Genomic DNA, 20870 nt, shown 5'->3' on the forward strand with positions numbered 1-20870 from the left:
TGATATACAAGGCTGGTAGTATATTTCAGTATTTAGTTTCTTTAAAAGTTTAGTTTCTCTAAGCAGAAATACATTGACTATATTAATATTTTAAAATAGAGAAGTATATTAAATAGATTTTACTCTTTAGTTTCTAAATATACAGTTTTTATAACAGTTTCTCTAAATATCTTACTCTATCAAGAATAGTTTCTGGTTTGATTTGATTTAATTTTCAACAGTGTATGTTTTTGCTAATTCAAAATGATGATAACAGAACTCACTGAGGATTGCTGAATTCTGCAAATTAGCAGATTATACCCAATTTTAACAATTCACATGAGCATAATTTTATCTTTAAACATACAAATAACCTCATTGCCTTTAAAATAAAGAAAGTGCTCCAGTGTTGACTTCAAAAGCATATATGATTAGAGGTAGAAATGAGCATGCATTATAAAATATATACATTTTGATATACAGATGATAACTAGAATTTTGTTTAATTCACTTCTAATATGCCCTATTTTTCCATTATTTCTGCTTTCTTGAATTGTTCTCTCAGTTTTCCAGACATCTTTGTCAACTTTAGAAGTATTAAGATCTTAAATGAACTTACTGTTCAAATGTTGTATCAGAGTAAGGAGAAATCTGTTACCAAATGCTTCTGAAGAGGGAAGGTTATCGTACAGAAAATAAGATAAATTCACATGCACGCCCACTGGCCTTAGTGCAGTCAGGATTTCATCCATCATAATTTCTGTAAAAACTCAAATGCAGAACAGCTGTATGAAATAAAAAAATACAATATGCCTTTTTTTTTTGGTAAAATTTAGTTTTCCTATAGCTCTTCTATAGTACAACACAAAACTCAGGTTGCAAAGAAGAACAGTATTGCAGTGTTTGTTTTACACTTGGGAAAAATACAGCGTACAGTGATAAACCTAGAGTCACTCATAAGACCAGTAGCCTCCTCAGCTCTTACCTGATGAAGCATCTAACAGATTAGATCATTCTGATGAGAAACTGGAAGGTGAAGTCATTTTGTAGGTACCTCCCCTGCCCCCAGCAAATATTGGCCTTTGTTTATATCAAAAAGTTATTCCCTATTGTTTGAAAACTTCTGAGAAAAAGTGTGATCTAGTGAGTAAAAAACCTAGCTGAGAACCAAGACCTTCTGAACGCCATTAACAGCTCTTGCCCTGGTTTGCTCATTAAGAGAAATCAGTCAATTTGCAGTTGCCAGCACATAATTTTAACATGACATATATACTCTCTATTTGCTTGGGTTTCACCTATACACAGATATGAAGATCCTGTATAATTGTAACTCTCTTTTGTCTTAGCTGAATGGATCTATCGCAGCCTAATTTAGAAATACCCTTATAGAGGTTAGACAGTTGGGCCAAAGAAAACTACAGATGCAACAACTCTAGAGATCCGATGTGAAATTTGAGTGCAACACTTTGGGCCAGATGTGATCGCTAGTTAAGGAAGTGTCTAAACCACTGAATACTAGCAGTAGAAAAGTATGTACTGGAAAAAATCACTTTATACCTGCTGAGTTTCTTATATTTTCCTGCCTACCTACTGCTGGAGATAAGGTGCTGCACTAGACAGACCTTTGGACTAAACCCATAGAGAAGCTTTTATGAACGTATATGAGATGTAGGTGGATGGCAATGTTCAAAAAGGGGTTTAAAACCTATAACAAAAGGTTCAATTATATTTAGACTTTGCACAGTCTTTCCACAGTTCATACAAATTTTGGATCCTTTCAATAATACAGCTTCCTAAAGACAACCTCAGTGTTCAAAAAATTTTTTTTCTTTGCAAGAAAAGACATTTCTCAGTTAAAAATAGTAATGAAGATCATTAGATGATTTTTTTTTTTTGTCTAAAAACTACAAACAGAAGGTTGTGCTTTGTAGGTATTTCTTCTATTTTTTTCCATTTATAAAATCATTCAGAATTTTGAGGTGTGAAAATATATTTGCACCAAAGCAAAATTATAGGTAGAGAATGTATTCACTTCTACAATGTAAAGGCAAATAACCACAGTCATACATTGATAGTGGAAAAATTCCCCCCCAATAATGTCAAAGAAAGTTTTGCCACTCATTTCAGAGGAGTCACAATTTTACCCATTATAATTTCTTTTGAAAGGTATTTAATTACTCCTACTGAAGAACATTGTGGAAAGAGCATTGTGGAAGTAAAAATTTAATGAAACACCTACTAATATCAATGGAAAAGCTCCCATTGATTTCTGTGGATCTTGGTTCATGTCCTTCCAAAGCTTTATGAAAGGATCTCTCAAAGAAAAAGGTCGCAAGCACTATCATGCATGCCATCTAAAACTGAAGTAAAACCTGTACCGAATGAAGTGCTATTGATGAAAAAATTATTTTCATAGGAAAATGGACAGAGATGTATCACTGTGCTTAGGTGAGTGCTGCAGCAAAGTCACATCCTCTGAATCAGGGACAGAAATGCATAAAGCTCATTGTACAGTAGGTTGGATTTGGACAGATACTACCATTAAAATGGTGTTTAGGGTTACGGATGTAATGACCTCGTAGTTGGATGTTATAGAACAGCCTTAACCTCTAGATCTTTTTTGCTTACTTCATTTTGATTGCCTCCTTTTATTTTCCAGTTATAAATACTTGCCATTGAGCCAAAGACTTTGCTGACTAAAACGCTGATGACAGATGAGTCATTCTGTCACATCTATATTACTGCAAGTACCTTGAAAAAAAGACCTGATTCTCCTCTTTTCTGGTAACTGAGCTGACTCATTTCTGAATCAGCATAGCACAGTGTCATCGCGCTGTTGGGATGTGGAGTACTTCAATACCATCTTCTTCACTGAGCCCTTAAAATGCTCTCAGATCCTTTTTAGCGTACATGAGGAAACATTTCCAGTTCTTATAACCTAAGGCTGTGTGTTGCTTTGTGGTTTAGGTAGTCGGAAGCTTATCAGGGTCTTGAAAAAGTTCCTCTGCTGTTTCCCAGTCAGCTCCCAAATCTTTATCTTCAAGGAACTGAGTTACGATGCCACTGCACCACCAAGACACAGTATCAGTGTTATAATTACTGCGGGGATTAGGAAAACATAAACCCCAGTCCTATAATGGAGCAGATGAAGTACAGCTCCTAACCCTGGGGCAAAGTTATTTTTGTTAAGGAGTTCTGATTATAGAACAACTTTCTAGAGTAATTAGGAAAATCCAGGAGTGGCTAAATATATCCCTGTCTTTTATGGCCTTTTATGCATAAGAAGATCAATTTGGTTTCACGCATTTTTTTCACAGTTCAAAGAACTGTCTTTACTCATCAGTCCCATCCTAATATATTGTGTTCCCCATTAAGCTTCAAAAATCCTGAGAAGAATTTTGCCTCTGAGGGAAGTTTTTGAGATTCCTGTAAGTCCACTCTGTTTGTGGTGGTTGTTTACTTGTTGGGGGGGGGGGGGGGAAGTTTGTTTTGGATTTTTTTGTTGTTGTTGTTTTGGTTTGATTTGGTTTGTTTGTTTTTTTTTTGTTTTGTTTATTGTTTTGTTTTGTCTTGTTTTACTTGCTGCTGGTTTTGCATGGAAAGGTCTAGGGTCACCAAATACGGCTTCTGTCACCCATCAAGCTAAGGGGATACGTAGCACCATAAACCCCTGCGACAGCTGCGTTCACACCAGAATAAATGACAAGTGCATCAAGGGCAGAAGGCGCATTGTGAAATACATGGAAGTAAGTTTACCCCAGAAGGGTGAAAGACTGAGACTCAGCCTCTTCTAGAGGTCTAAGTATTCTGAAGCTCATTCCTGGGTTGTGAGCCATCCATCCCCTTTCAGCTGTAGGAAAAAAAACCCATAATAAACTCTTTCCTTGTCGCTAGTATCGATAGGTTTAACATTTCTTATTCACACTGAGGGTACAAACCTGAATAGGCTAATGTAGATGTTCTCTGTGAAAATACAGTCAGCCCTCTAGAACTTTTGTATGTGTTTTGTAGCTTTCTGACCTTTTCAGCGTCACACTAATGCTATAATAAATCACCTCTTTTAGTGCCTGAAGTGCTACCTTTCACCCCCAAACACGTCTGGCAACTGCGCCCGCTGTCAATATATCATCATAATGCAGCGTGTACACGTGTCAAGCAATATGAATGCGCTTTCGGCAGATGTAAACTTCCAATCGGGTTTGTACTGTGAGAGGGGGAAGAGGATGGGAGGATACGTAGCTATTTTACTTTATCGTCCTTGTACTTTGCAGTTTCTTAATCTCTACAGTATTAGTAACTCATACTGGTTGTGTAAGGTGTTTGATCTCAAGCCTCCTGCCTCCTTCATGAAGAGAACTTCATGTTGAAGGGATCGGTTAAGTCCGTTCTTAAAAATGTCATGGTTTTACTGCCTTGATTTTAGATGAACAAGTAAGGAATGCAATCACAGTCCAGATCTTAGGCAGCGATCCTGTGTCTCAGAGCTCTCTGTCCATATTGCTGTTGCCTTGGGTTTTTTGCAGGTGTGGAAACTGAGGCAAAAAAGATGTTGGTGATAATTAAAGGATAAAGAGCTGATAGCAGAGCCAAAAGCTGGAAACACCTCTCCCCAGATCCACACGAACACATAAGGCTTCTTCAGTAGTCTTACAGTGATTATTATGTCTTTGTAAAGCAAAAGTAACAGAAAGCCTAGGGCCAGTACAGTCCTCTGAGATAGCTCATTATTTCCCATTGTTTTGTCCCCAAATTACATGTTGTTTTCTAGATCTAGAAGCTCTCTTCTTCCCAAACTGGAGCATCTGAAGCCTCTAGGTGTTTAGTCACGATATTCCTTTCCACGTCCTTAAAATATTAAAGCCAGTGTTTAGAACAGCAGGTTATGTATTCCAGGGTGTCTAAAATTTGCGGAGGTCAGATCCTGACAGCCGAATGTTTAGGGCCTCTCGGGTGTCTCACCTCTGAGCAATATCAGGAATCTTCTGTGAATCACGTACATCAGCTGTCACCAAGAAGGGTCTGGTGTCTCACGGGGGGATTAGGAAGGTAGCACTCGTGGCTGGGAGCACCTAAAGTCACCACCCAAAACCTGCAGCCCTTTAGAGGCTGCCAGCGCAAAGCTATAGCTTTTCCCTTGTGTGCATTTATGATATTGCAGCTGAAACGTGTATTTGAGTACTGTAAGAGTACTGAATAAGAGTGGTAAATCTAGGCGTTGATTTACAATGGAAAAGGAGTGCCCCAGAACTTGAGTCATATTTCAACAATCTCTTTTCAATATTGTTACCTTTGTGATTTTCATTTTCCCTGCATAACCGTGTTTTAAAGTGGTGCTGGTAGCAAAACAGAACTACTTGTTCCCCATCCAGAAGACCTTGTTATCCTCAATTCCAGGCCTTCTCAACTGTTTGCTTTTGCTTTTTGGGTAACAGTTTGTAATTATCAGGCTTTTTGATTTGTGTGTGTGCATGTGTGTATGCAGGAGTAAACAAGTGAAGAGCCTCACCAACTGAAGAGCCTCACCCTTTCCTAATCTTACAGAAATTCTTCTAACACACTAGAAAAGACGTTAAGAACTCATGTCGGTATAAGTGATAATGTGTCAGATTTGACTCCATTGTGAAGTGTTGCCTAATTAGCTGAGAGAGAAGCATCTCTGAGATCTCACAAGGAAAATATGTTTAGTTCAAAGTCGTGTCGGTAGCGAAGAACACTTTTCAACTCATACAATGCAAATTATGTGGTATTTAGTTTCACTGAGATACGTAACTCCATTAAGATAAATATAAATTTAAATATATGAGTAGGAAATAAATTGTTGAGGACAAAATTCTAGGACCAATCAGATGTCTTTAATGACTTCAAATTTTTATTGGTATTTTAGTAATGTCCTTGTGTCAGTCTTCTGGCTTTAGACCTATATTCAGAAATGCTTCCTTCTTTCTTAGACTATTTCCTTTAAATATGATTTAACACCATTGATATTACTGGAAAAAATGTGTCGGGTGTTAAAAGAACAGATCAGAGAATTTCTGAACAAAATACAATATTTTAGATTTTGTTTACATTTTACATTGAAAGAGAAAGCCAGCATATTAAGCTACCCTAGTAAATAGAAATCTTGAAAAAGATCATGAAAGTGATGAAAAACTATCTATAAATCATATAATTCATAGTAGAAGTGTAAATATAAGTAATATCCTATAAAATATTTAACAGTAAAATTAATAAATCAGTTCTGTACTTTGAATAATTTTGATACTGTCAATGCAAAGCAGTAAATTTACCATTATTTGGTTTAGTTTCCTCTCCTGAATTTCATCCAAATCAATTTTCTCTCCATGAAATATTTTCATTTCAATGGAAATTCATTCAGCAGCAGAAAACAAGTTCATCATTTTAATCATCAACACCGTTAAAAAAAACAGATCTGAATTTTGGAGAGAGATTCAGATCAGCGAGGACAGATAAGCACCTAAACCCTGTTAAGTTAAAGGGGATTGAGTGCCAACAATATCTGCAAACCTGAATGTTATCCTCTACAAGACTTTAACTGAGATACTGAGAAACCCTAGCACTGGTAAAAAAAAACCCAAAAAAACAAACATAAAAGCTGGGCTGTGTTTTAACCCTGAATAAGACTTCTGTGAGGGATTAAATGGAAGAGTTGTATCTTCCTCTTTGTTGTGTCATCAATTTTCCAGACCATAGGTTTGAAGTACAGGAAAGTTGGTACCACATTAGAGAACAGCAACTATATTCTCCCCCTCGCAAGAAAATACAGCTGCTGTCGCTGCCAATTTATCACTGCTTGACATATGGGGTATAATTTCACATAGAAGGTATCACAGGAGCTAACCACTAGTTTATGTTAGGAAACCGGCAAACAATGTCAATTTACTACTACCTGAAACAGCAGTGAACCAAGTCAGAGCATCTTAAGTTATCATTACATGGAAGCATGTCAGCAGTTAAAAAAAGGGAGAGAAAGAAATGTGGTTGCTGAGAGGTTTCTTTCCATGGAATGAAACAACTTTATCCTTTCTTGAAAGTCTTTTTCCCAGTGAGCTAATCATACTTGAGACTGGTAGCTGCAAGCCAGGGCCCACTTGTATAAAGAACTACGCTATACTTTTCTCGTTTGCTGTACTTCCTTTGTAAAATTAGGAGATTTATCCATTGACTTTAATTGAAACGTGTCTGTTTGTAATGGTTCAAGATCGGCTCTATTGTTCTCTGAAATAATATGTGAAAATTGAGACTTTCTAGCTTTATTTAATGTATTCTGTTTTAAAAATCACATTAGACTGGAGTCTGGTTTAAAACCTTTTTATGTCATTACATTTTGGATTGCTCACTAATGGAAGGCTTAAGTTACGGTTGGATTTTCTAGCTGAAGTACAGTAGAAGACACATTAAGTTTTCTCACCAATTTTAACCTGATGGAAGAAACACAGTGGGAAAATGCGCTAATAGCAGCATTTACCAGAAGTAATTTCTGTTTATTAATGCATCTTGTCAAGTCGCATAAGCTAAGCAGGGTAGGGAATGTTCAGTATTTTTGTGGGAGACCTTTCTGGTAGGGGTCAGGGAAATACTACGGAGGAAATGGTGCATAAGTGGCAGTAATCTACCTTGTCATTATCGTTAATCTGTATCACATTGTGATGGTCCCTCTTATATGGGGAATAAATACAACTCTCATCTGCTTCCCTGTTTTGTTAAACACTGAACAAAGATTTTAACATGAATGTTACAATGCAGTGCCTTCTGCTTCCTATATTGCACCAGGAACTGAGTCTGGATGTAGGTATTAAATGTTAGTCAGGAGTTTTTAGTACAACCATTTTTCACCAGGATGCGCTGATTCAGAAGACATGGAACTTTTCTGCAGTGAGAGCACTCTTGCCGAAGGTTTCCTGAAAGTTTCGCAAGTCCAAGATGAACTTTTGCACAATTTCTCTTTTTGTCTTTCAGTCCCTGCTGGAAAGCTGTAACCAGCACCTAGTATATGTCTCTGTTCCACTGATCACACTTTGAAGAGAAATAGTGAGAACTCCTGTCTTTACATCTAATGCTTGTGAGAAAGAGCAGCTTGAGAGATGCTCTGAGATTAGTGATTTTTATTTATTCATTCAAGGTGGGTCCCAAAACAAAACAAACATTTTTTCCTAACCTTTCTGAGGGAGTGATTCTCCTCTTCTGCTTCCTAATTCTTTGCTTTTACCCTGGGGGCACATACTGGCACAACGTATGGATTTCTGCATCAAGTCCTTTGTTTCCTTCGGATGCAAGAGGAGAAATTCTAAAACTGAATATTCTCCAAGGAAAGCTGGTTTTAGCCTTGCTCTGTCACCACCAGCTCCATTTCAATGTATTTTGATTATAGTCTGCTCTTACTTTACAGTGGTGGAGTGTACAAAACTATATGAGCAAGTCTTTCTCCTGTTCTGCAGTCTGAACAACAAAACCAGGTCTCCTATTTCAATCACTATGAATGTTAATTTTTGGTTTCGTTTGGTTTTTCTCTTGAGACTTACTTTAACGTGTTTCCCTCGTCATTTTGTGTGTTACTCTTTTTTAACAAGGCAATGAGGGATCTAGCTGGGACCTTCTGGAGGGAGAGAAAGACAGCAACCTTCCTGGCAAGAAAATGTGGATTCCCAGGTGGGAAATGGGATGCAAGACAGTGAGAGTCAGAATTGACAGGAGTAAATAGAAGATGGACAGGCTTTGGAGGTGATGGTCTTTAACCCGGACCAAGCCAACACAAGTTTAACAGAAGGATCCATCTGTAACAATTCAATGACAAGGAGGAGTTCCCTGTTTCTTTTCTGGCTGTCCTAGTAACTTGAGTTTTCTCTGTTTAAATTTTACGTGTTCTGGGGTTTTTTGTAGTTGATTTTGATTCTAATAAGACAGATTTAATTTAAAAGACTTTTGGCTTTTAAGACTTTGCCTTTCTGATGCTTACTGCTCTTTGCTGTGGACTTCACTTTGGTAGGTGAACAAAACATCTCTTACTTTGGCAAAAAGCAGCGTAAAAAGCAATGCTGTCTCAGCAGCCTAGCATATGCAGTAGATTGCTGTACAGCAAGCTTCTGTATTTTTTCTAGTACACCAGAATGAATTTAACACAGAGAAATAAAAATCTAGCTTGCCTTCATTTCACAGCCAAAGCTCAATAAATAATACATTGTAATACCTAAAAAATTAATAATTGCAGCTCACAGACTTTGCAGCATTCCTTCCTGAAATGATGTGGTAGAGCTCTTATCTTATTTTTTACAGGGTATAACAGCATAAAAATGGCTGTACTGAGTCAGAACAAAGGTGCCTTTAGGCTGGTATCCTATCAGTGCATCTAGCCTGTAGTGGTTTTTTTGGGAAGAATATATGAACAAAATAAAATGTATTAAAACTTCTTGAAAATCTTCACATCCTCCAGCAGTATGAAGATAAGAGTGTCTTATCGTGGGGTGACATCTTTTAGTTTATTAGAACCACTTAAAAAAAAATCAATGTTTTAATACAGCAATACATTTGCCATTTACCATGTCATGGGACAATCATGCAGTTAACTATACTCAATGTGAAAAAATATTTTGTTGCTAGGTAATATTGCATGGTATGGTGAGAAAATAAATAATCATTCTTTATTTACCTTCCTTATATTCTTAAAATTTCTTAAACCCCTGCATTAGATATCACTCTTCTTCTCATTCGTCTTTTTGACTAAAATAGATAGTTGTCAAAACACTCGTCGTATACCTTCAGCCTCTCTGGGTGTTCAGTGCTCAGATCTAACACAACACATACCTCAACAGTGGTAAAACGGGTGATCCCATTGATTTCCATCTGGGGCAGGTCATTCACATCCTCTTCCAGGTAAGGGTTTTAGTTTCCCATCTAACCAAGTTAGCTACCTGTCGTCATGGAGGACTGCTGGTTTGGATGATCTTCTCTCCGCTGACATCAACCAACCTCTCTCACCTTTCACATTGTAGCTGTTTGGCAATTTTTTTTCACGCTGATATAAAACATTTGAATGTAACAACATTAGTTCATCGTTCTGACTCCTTTTGTTTCAGTTCAGGTGACTACTGCTGTCAGTTATTTATTCTAAAACATACTGTGATCTAAATGCAGCATGCGTAGATAAAATAAACAGAAATAAACCAGAGGAAATATACTGTATACTCAAATCACATAGTCCTTTGTGACTTGGAAAGCTGTCGTCTGATAGAGATGTCTGCTATTTCGTAAGATTTCTTAGTAAGGGGCAGGAAAAAAGATAACAGTGTAGTATCTCAGAAGTGCAACACATTTTATTCAAAATAGCAAAGGCTGCAGATGGGCTGGCTTTGACTGCATGAATTGTATATGAAGCTATCTCAGATTTTATTTTACTTTTCCTCTACGCAAGCATATCATAAACATAGGCTCATTTAAGTTTTCCCTGGTTTTTACAAAGCAATGTTTTCCATAAGGAAATTTCTCCCTGGAAAGCAAGAGACTCTTTATAAAATGTTTGAGATCAAAAGCACGTAGTATTTTAGGAATGCAAACATTCTCCCCACCTGAAATGGAGAGTACAGGGGAAAATTCTCCAGAAGAACCTTCTGTGTCACTGATTCAAGGCAATCTTTTCATTTAGGAAGCACCTTAAAATCAAAGAGGTTTCTTGCATCTTCCATCCATGTGTGAATTCTGTTTCAGAAAATCCCCCATCTGGTGGCTAGAAATATTTTGTAGCCTAAATTTGTCTCTAGCTAGCATCTCCCATTTGTTTCACAGAAAAATTTCCCATTAGCTTTAATAGCTTTTCTTTTTCTTGGTTGTCTTTTACCTTGATTTATTAAACTTGCAAAAACTGACCATACATGAAATCTATCTCAGACTGTATTTAGATTTTTTCTAACTTTTTCTTTTTTTTTCTTTCTTTTTTTTTCTTTTTTTTTTTCTTCCTGATATATGCTAGCATTATTGGTGTCTTCAGCCATTCAAAGTTGCTGTGAGTGTTAATGCAATTCAGAGAGCAGATAAGGTTTTGGAAAAAACTACCGTCTTCACTTCTTGCTGTTCATCACGTATATGTTTGCACATTGTTATTACAAAGTCTATTTGATAAGATTCAATGGGCAGAAGAATGATTGCAAATGACTTTTTACTTGACAAGTCAATCTAAAAATTCAGGAATGAGTTCCAAAAGAGTTAGTTATAAGGATGTTTGTCATTTTTCCAAGCCAATGAAACAGAAGTCAACGTTCCAGTTTTCAGGCATGAACATTTGAAAAGATCATACATTTTAGAAGATGATACCTAGGGACTTGTGGGTTTGAAACCATCAGAAAAACCAGAACTGTTCAAACCACCCAGTATTTCAGAGATAAAATAGTAGTAATAAAATGCTTGTCTAGTTGCTGAAATTGTCTAACTTTGAGATTGTAACATTTTTACACATATATATATATACACAAACACCTTATCAAAGGAATAAAATCAGGTATGTTAAACATACCCTGGCCATGTTTTTAGAAAGTTATTTAATTTTACAGATTGATAGAGGGAAGGATGTCTCTTAAACTTTTAGTGTATTTATTGCTTTTTCTTTTCTGTGACAAAGTCTCTTCCTCTGGTGCATACTTTGTTAATATGACCTACTGTTCTGGTTTTAGACTCTGTAGCTTCTTTGCCACCTTCTCTATGCTAATAATACCTATACACTTTCTTCTTTTCTCATGAACTTCATCAACTAATCTATAAATCCACTGCTTTTACCATATTATATTATTTTTAAGTCCATCTTCTATGCTGGTATCTTCGAAACCTCAATGTCTATAAAAACCCAAGTTAAAGATCCACTGGAATAGTGGATCTAAACTAAAGTGACTCAACCGTACGGAATCACAGATCTCTTGAGTTGCAACTACTGTGGTCATTTTGTTAGCCTATTTAAAGTGCAGGATTTTGTGATGAGGGTAAAGATTCTTTTGGAAATGGATTAATATACAGTTATACACAGCACCCAGGAGAGTACGAATACATGGAAGTTCTTGGGTGAATAAAGAGGGATAGGAAGCTCAGGATGAGATATTCACATCAGAGATACTATTACTATAAAGAATATTGCGTAAGCTTGCAACATATTCTCCAACCTTGAAAAATAGGTATAGGACTACTTTCAAAGTTGTTGGTATAAATCAAATTTAGAACAAGTTATAAGGACAGTGGGATTCTACTCTATTTGCTCTCACAACTGCATTGGTATTGAAGCACACAAACACATATATTTTAAAAAGTTGGTACCTTCTTTACATGGCATTTAATATTGTTGCACTGATCAAAAGGATGCTTTTAGAATAAATAATATAACCTCAGCCTTTTTTTTCTAAGCATGGTATTTCCTACTGGGAGGTAAATAAAATATTAGAAAGGTGTAGGAATTACATTGGAAGTAGCAGACAGGACTAAGTTTATCATTCACAGAAAATATGTATTTCAGTGCCAACATCGATATAATGTATACCTTTCTAGATAGTTAATGAACATTGGATAAGCATAATTGGAAACAACTAAAAATTAAATGCAGGATCTGAATGCCTTTTTTATTTTAAAAATGCAAGAGAACTTTAAAGTTACATAGTTACTTATGCATATCAGGCTTACATTTATTCAGCTGAGGCTATCTGCACTTGCTTAGCCACAGATGGATATAAAGAAGATACTATTCATCTGAAACAATGATCCTTTTACTTATCGTAGTTGCCATGTGATGAACATGTCCCATTTAAATGGAATGATCTTCACAGTGTTATAAAATATTCATTAAAAATTTTCAGGCAACTTGCAATTCAAAATGTTTCACAATATCTGCTATGGATTAAAAGGTTTGGTTTTGTTTTGTTTTTTACCATTTTTTAACGGACTCTGCTTTTACATGTATATGTATTTATTCAAATATCGGTCTTATCCATTTATTCTGTTTTAATATCCTGCTTTAAAGCCACATTTTGATTCAGTGCTTTATGTGTGGCATAAATTAGAGTTAAAGGTCCCTAATTTATAGATCTGTAAAAATTTTGAGCAGTATTATTTGGATTTCCAAAGGAAAATGGTCACAACCGTATCTGATGATGGTTTGGATTTGTTAGGTGTGAGTGTCAATTTATATGGAAAAAAGGATAATGGGTAAGGAGAAAAGGAGGGACCAAGAAGAATATTTTCATAAAGTAGTATGGAATACCCGTGCCATTTTTGTATTAGTTTTTAAAATTAATTTGCTCTGGAAAATGACTTTGGAACTGATGTTAGTATCAGGGAAGAGGCCAGTATATTCCAGCTGAGGCAGCTGTCCTGCTGGGGAGCCCAGACAGAGTTGGTTATAAACATGTCTAATTCCCGAGGCTCCAGCTGAGTTGTGTGGTTTCATGCCAGCGTGATTGAGCCTTCCTTTGCTCTGGGAAGCATTCCACCAAATTCTGACCATCATTCAGAACTAATTTCTGCATGTCTAGCAGCCAAGACTGTGGAATATCTGGTAAATCTGGACACGACTGTTGTTGTACATCTGACCTGGTATTTTGAGACTTCTTGTCCCCTGTCCTCATGAAGTAAGGGGTTTGTTGTTCCACGTCAAAAGCTAGCTGTTCCGTTCCCTCAGAGTAAATGGCCTGTTACGCCTGCTCTGAAAATGTTTGCTGCACTAATATTCAGTAGGGTTTAACAGAAAATGCAAATTCTTATTTTAAAGAACACACAGAGGAAGATGGGTTGCAATTCTCACCTCCTGTACCCCAGTTTCCTTATTCTACGTTTTAATTCAGGGATTAAACAGATCAGCGTACCTCCATTCCTTCTGTCTGAGAAAACAAAACCACATTACCTGTTTCTGGAAGAGGGTGCTAATCCCCATGCAAGAGGTGACAAGCACTAAAGAGGCCAAAGAGGTTCCTTACCCTGGTAATTAGGAGGACCCCTTGACAAAGGGCTGTCATGGAAGCACTTGTGGGATAAAATGCATGTAAAAGGAAGGTTTTATTCACCATTTCCCTAGCCAGCTGATGGCAAGATGTTTTCATTTCATTATGTACAGTGCTTCTCTGAACACTTTTCTCAAATTCTGTACCTCTCCAGATTCATTTTATATATAACCAAAGCAGCTCATAGAGAGCTCTGGACTGAGACTAGGACCAGGCATATACAAGTCAGTGTTGTTGCACTTGACATTACAAGACATAAGTTCTTCTTCTGATCTGCCTCTAAAGCACTGTGTGCAGCCTAGGTTCCTGTAAAAGTTTTGATGATGCATATTCACACACACAGAGTGGTCTGGGGGATATAAATTTTACACGTCCCAGTGGCTAACATTTTGCATGTTACAGTAGAAAGTCAGTATGATGCTTCCAAATTATTTCAGTCCTCTTAGATCCTGTGGATTTGATGAGGATATAAATGATGTATTGATTTGGGGCTGTCTCAGGAGAGAGCAAAAATGTTTACCATGATTTCTGGGTGTCCTCTGAGAATTTCCATTTCAGTTCTAACAACAGATTTTGTGATGCAAGCATAGCTCCAAAAAGAAACAGAATGAGATCAGATACAGAGTAGTTTGCTTTTAAAAAAAAAAAAGCTTGGCAGGAAAAAGCAGCAGGTAGTAAAGAAAATTGAATTCATTTGTGGTACAGGCCCTCAGAAAACTCAAAATGTGTAGGCATAAACCATATGAACAGCATCTCTGCTAGCTGCCTCTGCTTCTCAGAGCAAACTAGGCAGATCACATTAGGCATCAATTTATTCTTCATAAACCACTAACAGTTATCAGATGGAGGTGCCTAAAAATCTGTTGTGATTAAAAAACCAGGTGTCCTGGAAATGAAAGTGTCCAAACATACACAGTACTTAAAAGTAATGCATCTGACAACAGATAATACAGAAGACATGAGTGTCACTGCACGTAGATTTATTCCTCTATAATATGTATAGACTGAATGAGCTTTTTTTACACAGTTATCCTCTCTGAGTTACTATGAATTTATAATGCTGCTTCTTAACATTTATATTTGTCTACACTAAAGATGCAATAATTTATTAACATGGTAATAAATGTTTAATACTCAGTGTCTGTATCATTTTGTAAAACTATCTCCTTAACCCCCTGATTCTTGAAAATATAAGGAGGACAAACATTAAACTAAATGTGGTTTTAAAAATGGGTGTATTAATACGCGGAATTTTTTTAAATGTTGCATTTCTTGTTCATAACCTCTGCAATTGAAGGTAACTGAGATGTTCAAGGCATAAGGCAGAATCTCATGTTTGATTTAATGTGTTGTGACTGATAGTTATCATTCAGGTGGGGTACTTTTTTTTAAACAAATGTCCACATAGCAGCTACAGAGGAATTTTAATGCAGGCATTAAAAAACCATGAAAAATTAAAATAATGAAATTGGCTTAAAAATCAAGCAATATTTAAAAAAAAAAGAATCTGTTAGGTCCTATTTGTTTGTCCTTCTGTTCAATTGATATTCACCTATTTCCTTTTTGAAGGTCTTCTCTTCACAGCTCTCAGTGCTAGGTAGATACCTTTACTTTTCAAATGAGCTGAGATTCAAATTCCTGAGGAAAACCAATAAAGATAAAATAACTTCCCATGTTGTTCTGATAACTGATGATATTACTGTGACCACTGAATACCCAAGCCCACTTTCGTGGTTATTCAAAGTCCATGAACTCGAATACACCATAATTCAAATCAAGTACTGCAGTTAGTGGCATTTTGTAACATCATGAAAACTTTTATGAATCAGCTTTGTAGATTATATTTTATGCTTTCTTCATGGCAGTTTTCATCTGTATACAATATCAGGTTAACAGTATTTACCAGGTGTTAAAATGATATAACATTTTAATACAGCAGTTGTTAACATGCAGTTTAAAAAGGAAGAAAGTAAGACAATTAAAGATGTTTCATTCATGTTTTTTCCATTAATCTGTTCTTAGTTATCACTATAATGCCAATGCATACTTGCAGCTGTAGATATAAGACTGAATTTGGTCTAATTTTCTAAGCTGAATTCTGGATGAGTGAGTTCTCTGCTTCTTCTTTTCTCTGTTGTCATTTAAAGACTAATAATTCTTTTTTCTTCTCTCTGTCTTTCTCCTCTCCAGCAATGACAATGCAGTTCATAAGCCATCGGTTCCCTGACTATCACGATCCAACTATAGGTGAGTAGAGTTTATTCTCTTCTTCATCCCTTTCAAACTCTCTGCCTGTTCGAGATTGCAAACAGTGAGAAGCTCTCCTAAATAGCACTTAGAATCAAGATTTGTAAACTTTAGATGAAACCTTAATTTTGTGATGACAATTAAATTGTGTCGTGGTCATACCGTAGTTATTTCTTCCTGAAAGACTTTGTGCAAAATCTCTTTCAACAACAGAATTGTAGCTCCATGCTCTATAATTACTAATGTCTGTGCAATTATAATCACAGAATACAAAACAAAAATCTTACAAGATAGAAAGCAGTCTTTCAAAGTACTAAAATAATGTAAAAACTCCACTCTGGAGTGTGTTTTTACAAGTTTTGTTGGTTTAGTGCTGTTTTTCATGTTTAAACTCTTAGTTGACCTTCTCTAGAAAATTCAAGTGGCTACTGTATTTATTATACTAGAATTGTGCTCTGGGATCACACACTCTGCTGACTCCATTGGGTTTACCTGCATTATAAACTTAAGTAATGATGAATATTCACATATATCTGCAATACAGTGAAAGTCATAATCTTTAGATGCTGACCATTTTACGTGACTATATGGCTGGAGTACAATGGGACAATCTGAGCTGGAAGAGAGATCTGGGATGAATTCTGGCTAAATGAGCTGATTTTCTGTTTCCAAAACAGTTAACTCAAAACGGCTATGGCAAAAATTGTGTCTCATTAAAACATTTCAACTGTTTTTCCCCCTTTTAAGTTGGGTACAGATTTGGAAGATATTTACAGGGTATAAACCCAAGTAATTTAATGCCTTGAACAGCCCTGGATTCCTCTTGTTGTATTGGTTATAACCTATGCACATCCTGCCAGACACCTGTATAGACATAGTCCTGGGCAGCCTGCTGTCGGTAGCCCTGCCTGAGCAGGGGTTTGGCCCAGATGACCTCCAGAAGTCCCTGACAACCTCAACCATTCTGTGACTCTATGATGTCAAGAATGGTTGTCAAAAGCCTGGGTTTTTTTCTTGCCGTTGAGCATCTTCTGGGCACTACTATAATTACTAATATGAATCAGTGTAGTAAAAAATGTACATCACATTGAGGTAGAAATTGGCAGAACTGAATATTTATTCATTTAAGGGTAGCTTTATTAGTTAGTTTTACTTATACGAAAAGGTCCTATAGGGACTATCCACGTGCAGTATGTAGTTATACATAGGGGAAGATGGCAGAATCTGGGCCTGATAAGTGAGAGGCACTAAAAATATTAACACTTACAAAGGTTGCTTGGGGGGGGGGGGAAGACTTTTCCAGCCCCCTCAGCCAAAATAATTTTCTTCTCATCTTTGAAATTTTCAAATCTTTCAAATGCAGGTTTAACCTCTATAAAATTACTGCATTGCTAAGTAGAGCAGATAATGGTAGTATTTCTTTTAATTTGTTATTTCTCTAGTATTCCACATTTCCTGGATATTAACTTGTAGTAAACTGTGGTATTTTAATGATGAAAAAAAATGTATAAACTCTTCATGCCACTAGTAATTTTATAACCATTAAAAATATCGCATAATAAAAACGAGATGTGTCAACTCTAAAGAAGGCAAAGCTACTATGGAATTGCTACAAATTCATTTGGTGCACACAGGAAAAAAATGATCATTAGATCTAATTGGAAGAGAGGAGCATTAGTAGTTACTGACATCTTTAAGTTATGTACATACACCCATCTTTATTATTAACTATCCACCTGCCATCTGTTTTTATCCATATATTGCATCTTGTCATAATCTTAACTTATTGGTCTCTAGACACTACCACAATATGAATAATAGATAATCATAAAGAGAAGGAAAGCTTATGATGCATTATAAGTACATACTGCAGGAATGCCTAGAGGATCTAATCAGGATGAAGGTCTCCTTGAGTAAGATGCGGCTTCTACTCGGTAAAACCAACATTCTAAATAGAAGAGAAAGGGAGATAGAGCACAGAGAAATGAAATATTGAATTCAAACTCACACAGCTGGCTGGAGGCAGAACTGGAAGTACAACTCTTGAGTTTTATCTGTTCAGCACTTCTGCCTCTCAGAACATGCTGAGGACATCTTGAGAAAGGTTTATTTCTATTCATACTCTAAACCATGTACTAAAGAGCAGAGTATAATCTTGGGCTAAGTACGTTCATTTCCTCTTGGGTAGATTTTTGGTATGACCCCCCAAAGTTGAACATACACCTAAAAACCAAATAGAAGCAATCATTTGTTATCTGACTTGTAATAACAAATACGTTAAAAAATCTCAGTACACTGAAAAAGTTGATACTGTTGATATTGCTATTACTACTTTTGAGCCCCTGGTTTCAAATCACAGAATTCATCTCATGGCTTTTTGTACATCCGCTGGTAGACATGTTTTAACTACTTCCCATCAGTCTAATAAAACATTACAGTTCTAGAGAATTTTCTGGGTTGCCAGTAAGAAAGGTGATCCAAAATGAGCATATCCAGGGCCAAGGCTGTGCTGATACCCAGAGTTGCCAGAGGGGAGGTTATTTCTTGAAGGTCGCAAGGAGCTAGCCACGAACAGATGCTTTGTGTCATAGGGAAGTTACCGTGTTGGGATAGAACATTGGTCTGTCTAGTCAGAGTTTTGTTTCTCACAGAAACCCAGCAGCAGACAATGAGGAAAGGAAAAAAAAACAGGGCACACATGAAATGTAGCATCACTCCAGCTGAGTGGCAAAGCAGAAAATTGAGTATGGCTTTTCAGCTATGTCTGAGATCACTGATCTCTCTGGATATCGATATAGTGCCTTTCCTTTGTGTTGTACATTTTAGGCCACTTTCATTCCACAGCAATTTGTATCCTGTTTATGGAACTCATGAGCTGCCCTGCACTTCTCTGGGCACGCTGACCTCAGGTTTTAGTGTACTTCTTTGGAAATAACTTGCTCTGCCTACCTGTGGTTTTATTTGTCTTAGCACATTTAAAGGAACAAGAGTTTCTGTAGGTGTTACTGAGAGGGTGATATTCTCTGGGAACAGCAAAAAAAGTTCTATGATGTGTTTAAATGATAATCCATGGATTTCCAGTAGTAACCAACCTGCTTTTGTCTACTGTTCTCCAGTTGAGCTTTAAGATAAGGTCTATTGTTTCTTTTACTTTACATGGACATAAGAAACTAATAAATACGTTATGTATTTTTTAGTAATGCTCTTGCACTAGCTCCCCTACTCTTTAAGTTTTCTGTGGTGTGAAATTTTGGCATCAGTGACCACGATACTTAACTATGCAAATTTAGCCATGATTTAAGTAGGTAGTGCTGGCAGAATTGATAGTGGACCTCCTTGTGTTTGATGGGGCTTTTTCTAAGAGCTGTCCTAATAGAAATGGATGAGCAGGGGGTTGTGAAATTACAGGACCTTTGTGAATAACATCATTGTGTTTGAAATCCCAGAAGTCTATCACTTTCAGTTTTACAGGCAAGACTTCAATGACCCCCAGGGCTACTACATGTTTATAATCACTTTGTCCATTTAAAATGTTCATTGTCCACCTTAAGTATTGATATGGGAGTGGAATACTAATTTCAGCTGGTTTTCATTTCTGTAGCTTCTTGTGAAATATATTTGCATCTAGGTAAAGAAGACGGGACAATAAACCATTCCCAAAGCACATGAGCATAGGACTGATAAAATCTGGTTGACATCTTAGCTGAAAAGCAGAAGCAAACCCCATTCAGTCCATACAAAAGAGCCACAAAACCATCTTGTATGATCAGTTAGGAACCCATAAAAAGCCTGAAACAAGGAATCTAGAATAGTTTTTGCTTTGACTTAACACTAAATGGCTGCCAGCTGGTTTTCATGCTTTATTTCATAAGAGTCCAAATCTTTTCAATCCTAAAAAATGTTCTGAAGCTTGATTCTTTTGGTATAAAGAACACATTTTATGTCCTGACCTATTCCTTGCTCCATAGAAGCATACCCATGGGCAATTGACATTTCAAGATTTTTAGAAGATTTTTTTTTTCCTCCTTATTTTATTTTTATTTTATACTTCATCTGTAAACTGATAAAACAGTGAGCTTTAAGGGGAGTCTAAAGATGAGAATATATTTCTCTTTTGTCTCATCCAACATGAGGCTATGGTAAGAATTGCTTACTGTTACTGAACACAGAATACAGAGTCCTTTAATATGCTTCCAAATGTGCTTCCCCTTCCCACTTCTGCTTCCCTCCAAACACACAGTTAGGAATTTATCCTAAACATTGTGCAGTAATAATCATGTAGCTTTAAAAATCTAGAGGTTTTATTTTTCCCTTTTTGTGACAGTCCCTAGGAACATAGATTTTCCCTATCATTCCTTTTCATTGTGGTTTGACTTTATGTTACCAATGCATTAGAGTTTTCTTTTTCTACCATGACTCACATCTCTAGCAATATAGTAGAAATATACAATTCAAATATAATGGTGCTTTGTATTTACAACATTTTTTCTGTTATCCACTGACATTTTTGAAATATTACAGGAGATCTTGATCACAGAAAGCTGCTGCTACTGTGAGATGATGCAGAATTTTTGTTAAAAGGATACTTGTGCTCATAGATTTGTATGTCATACATACATATATTTCCAACGTGCTAATTTTGATCCTAAAAGAGCTATGCAA

At 36.4% G+C, this 20870-nt stretch overlaps 1 protein-coding gene across 1 annotated transcript in view; it reads left to right on the plus strand.

Moving 5' to 3' along the window:
* The window catches only part of RIT2 (Ras like without CAAX 2), a 174823-nt gene that overhangs the window by 35476 nt on the left and 118477 nt on the right, over window positions 1-20870 (plus strand). The window contains exon 2 of the mRNA XM_075020275.1: window positions 16152-16208. Coding sequence (XP_074876376.1) covers window positions 16152-16208 — 57 coding nt within the window. The remainder of the gene's footprint in view (window positions 1-16151; window positions 16209-20870) is intronic.

Source organism: Buteo buteo, chromosome Z, assembly GCF_964188355.1.
Source record: "Buteo buteo chromosome Z, bButBut1.hap1.1, whole genome shotgun sequence".
Taxonomy (NCBI): domain Eukaryota; kingdom Metazoa; phylum Chordata; class Aves; order Accipitriformes; family Accipitridae; genus Buteo; species Buteo buteo.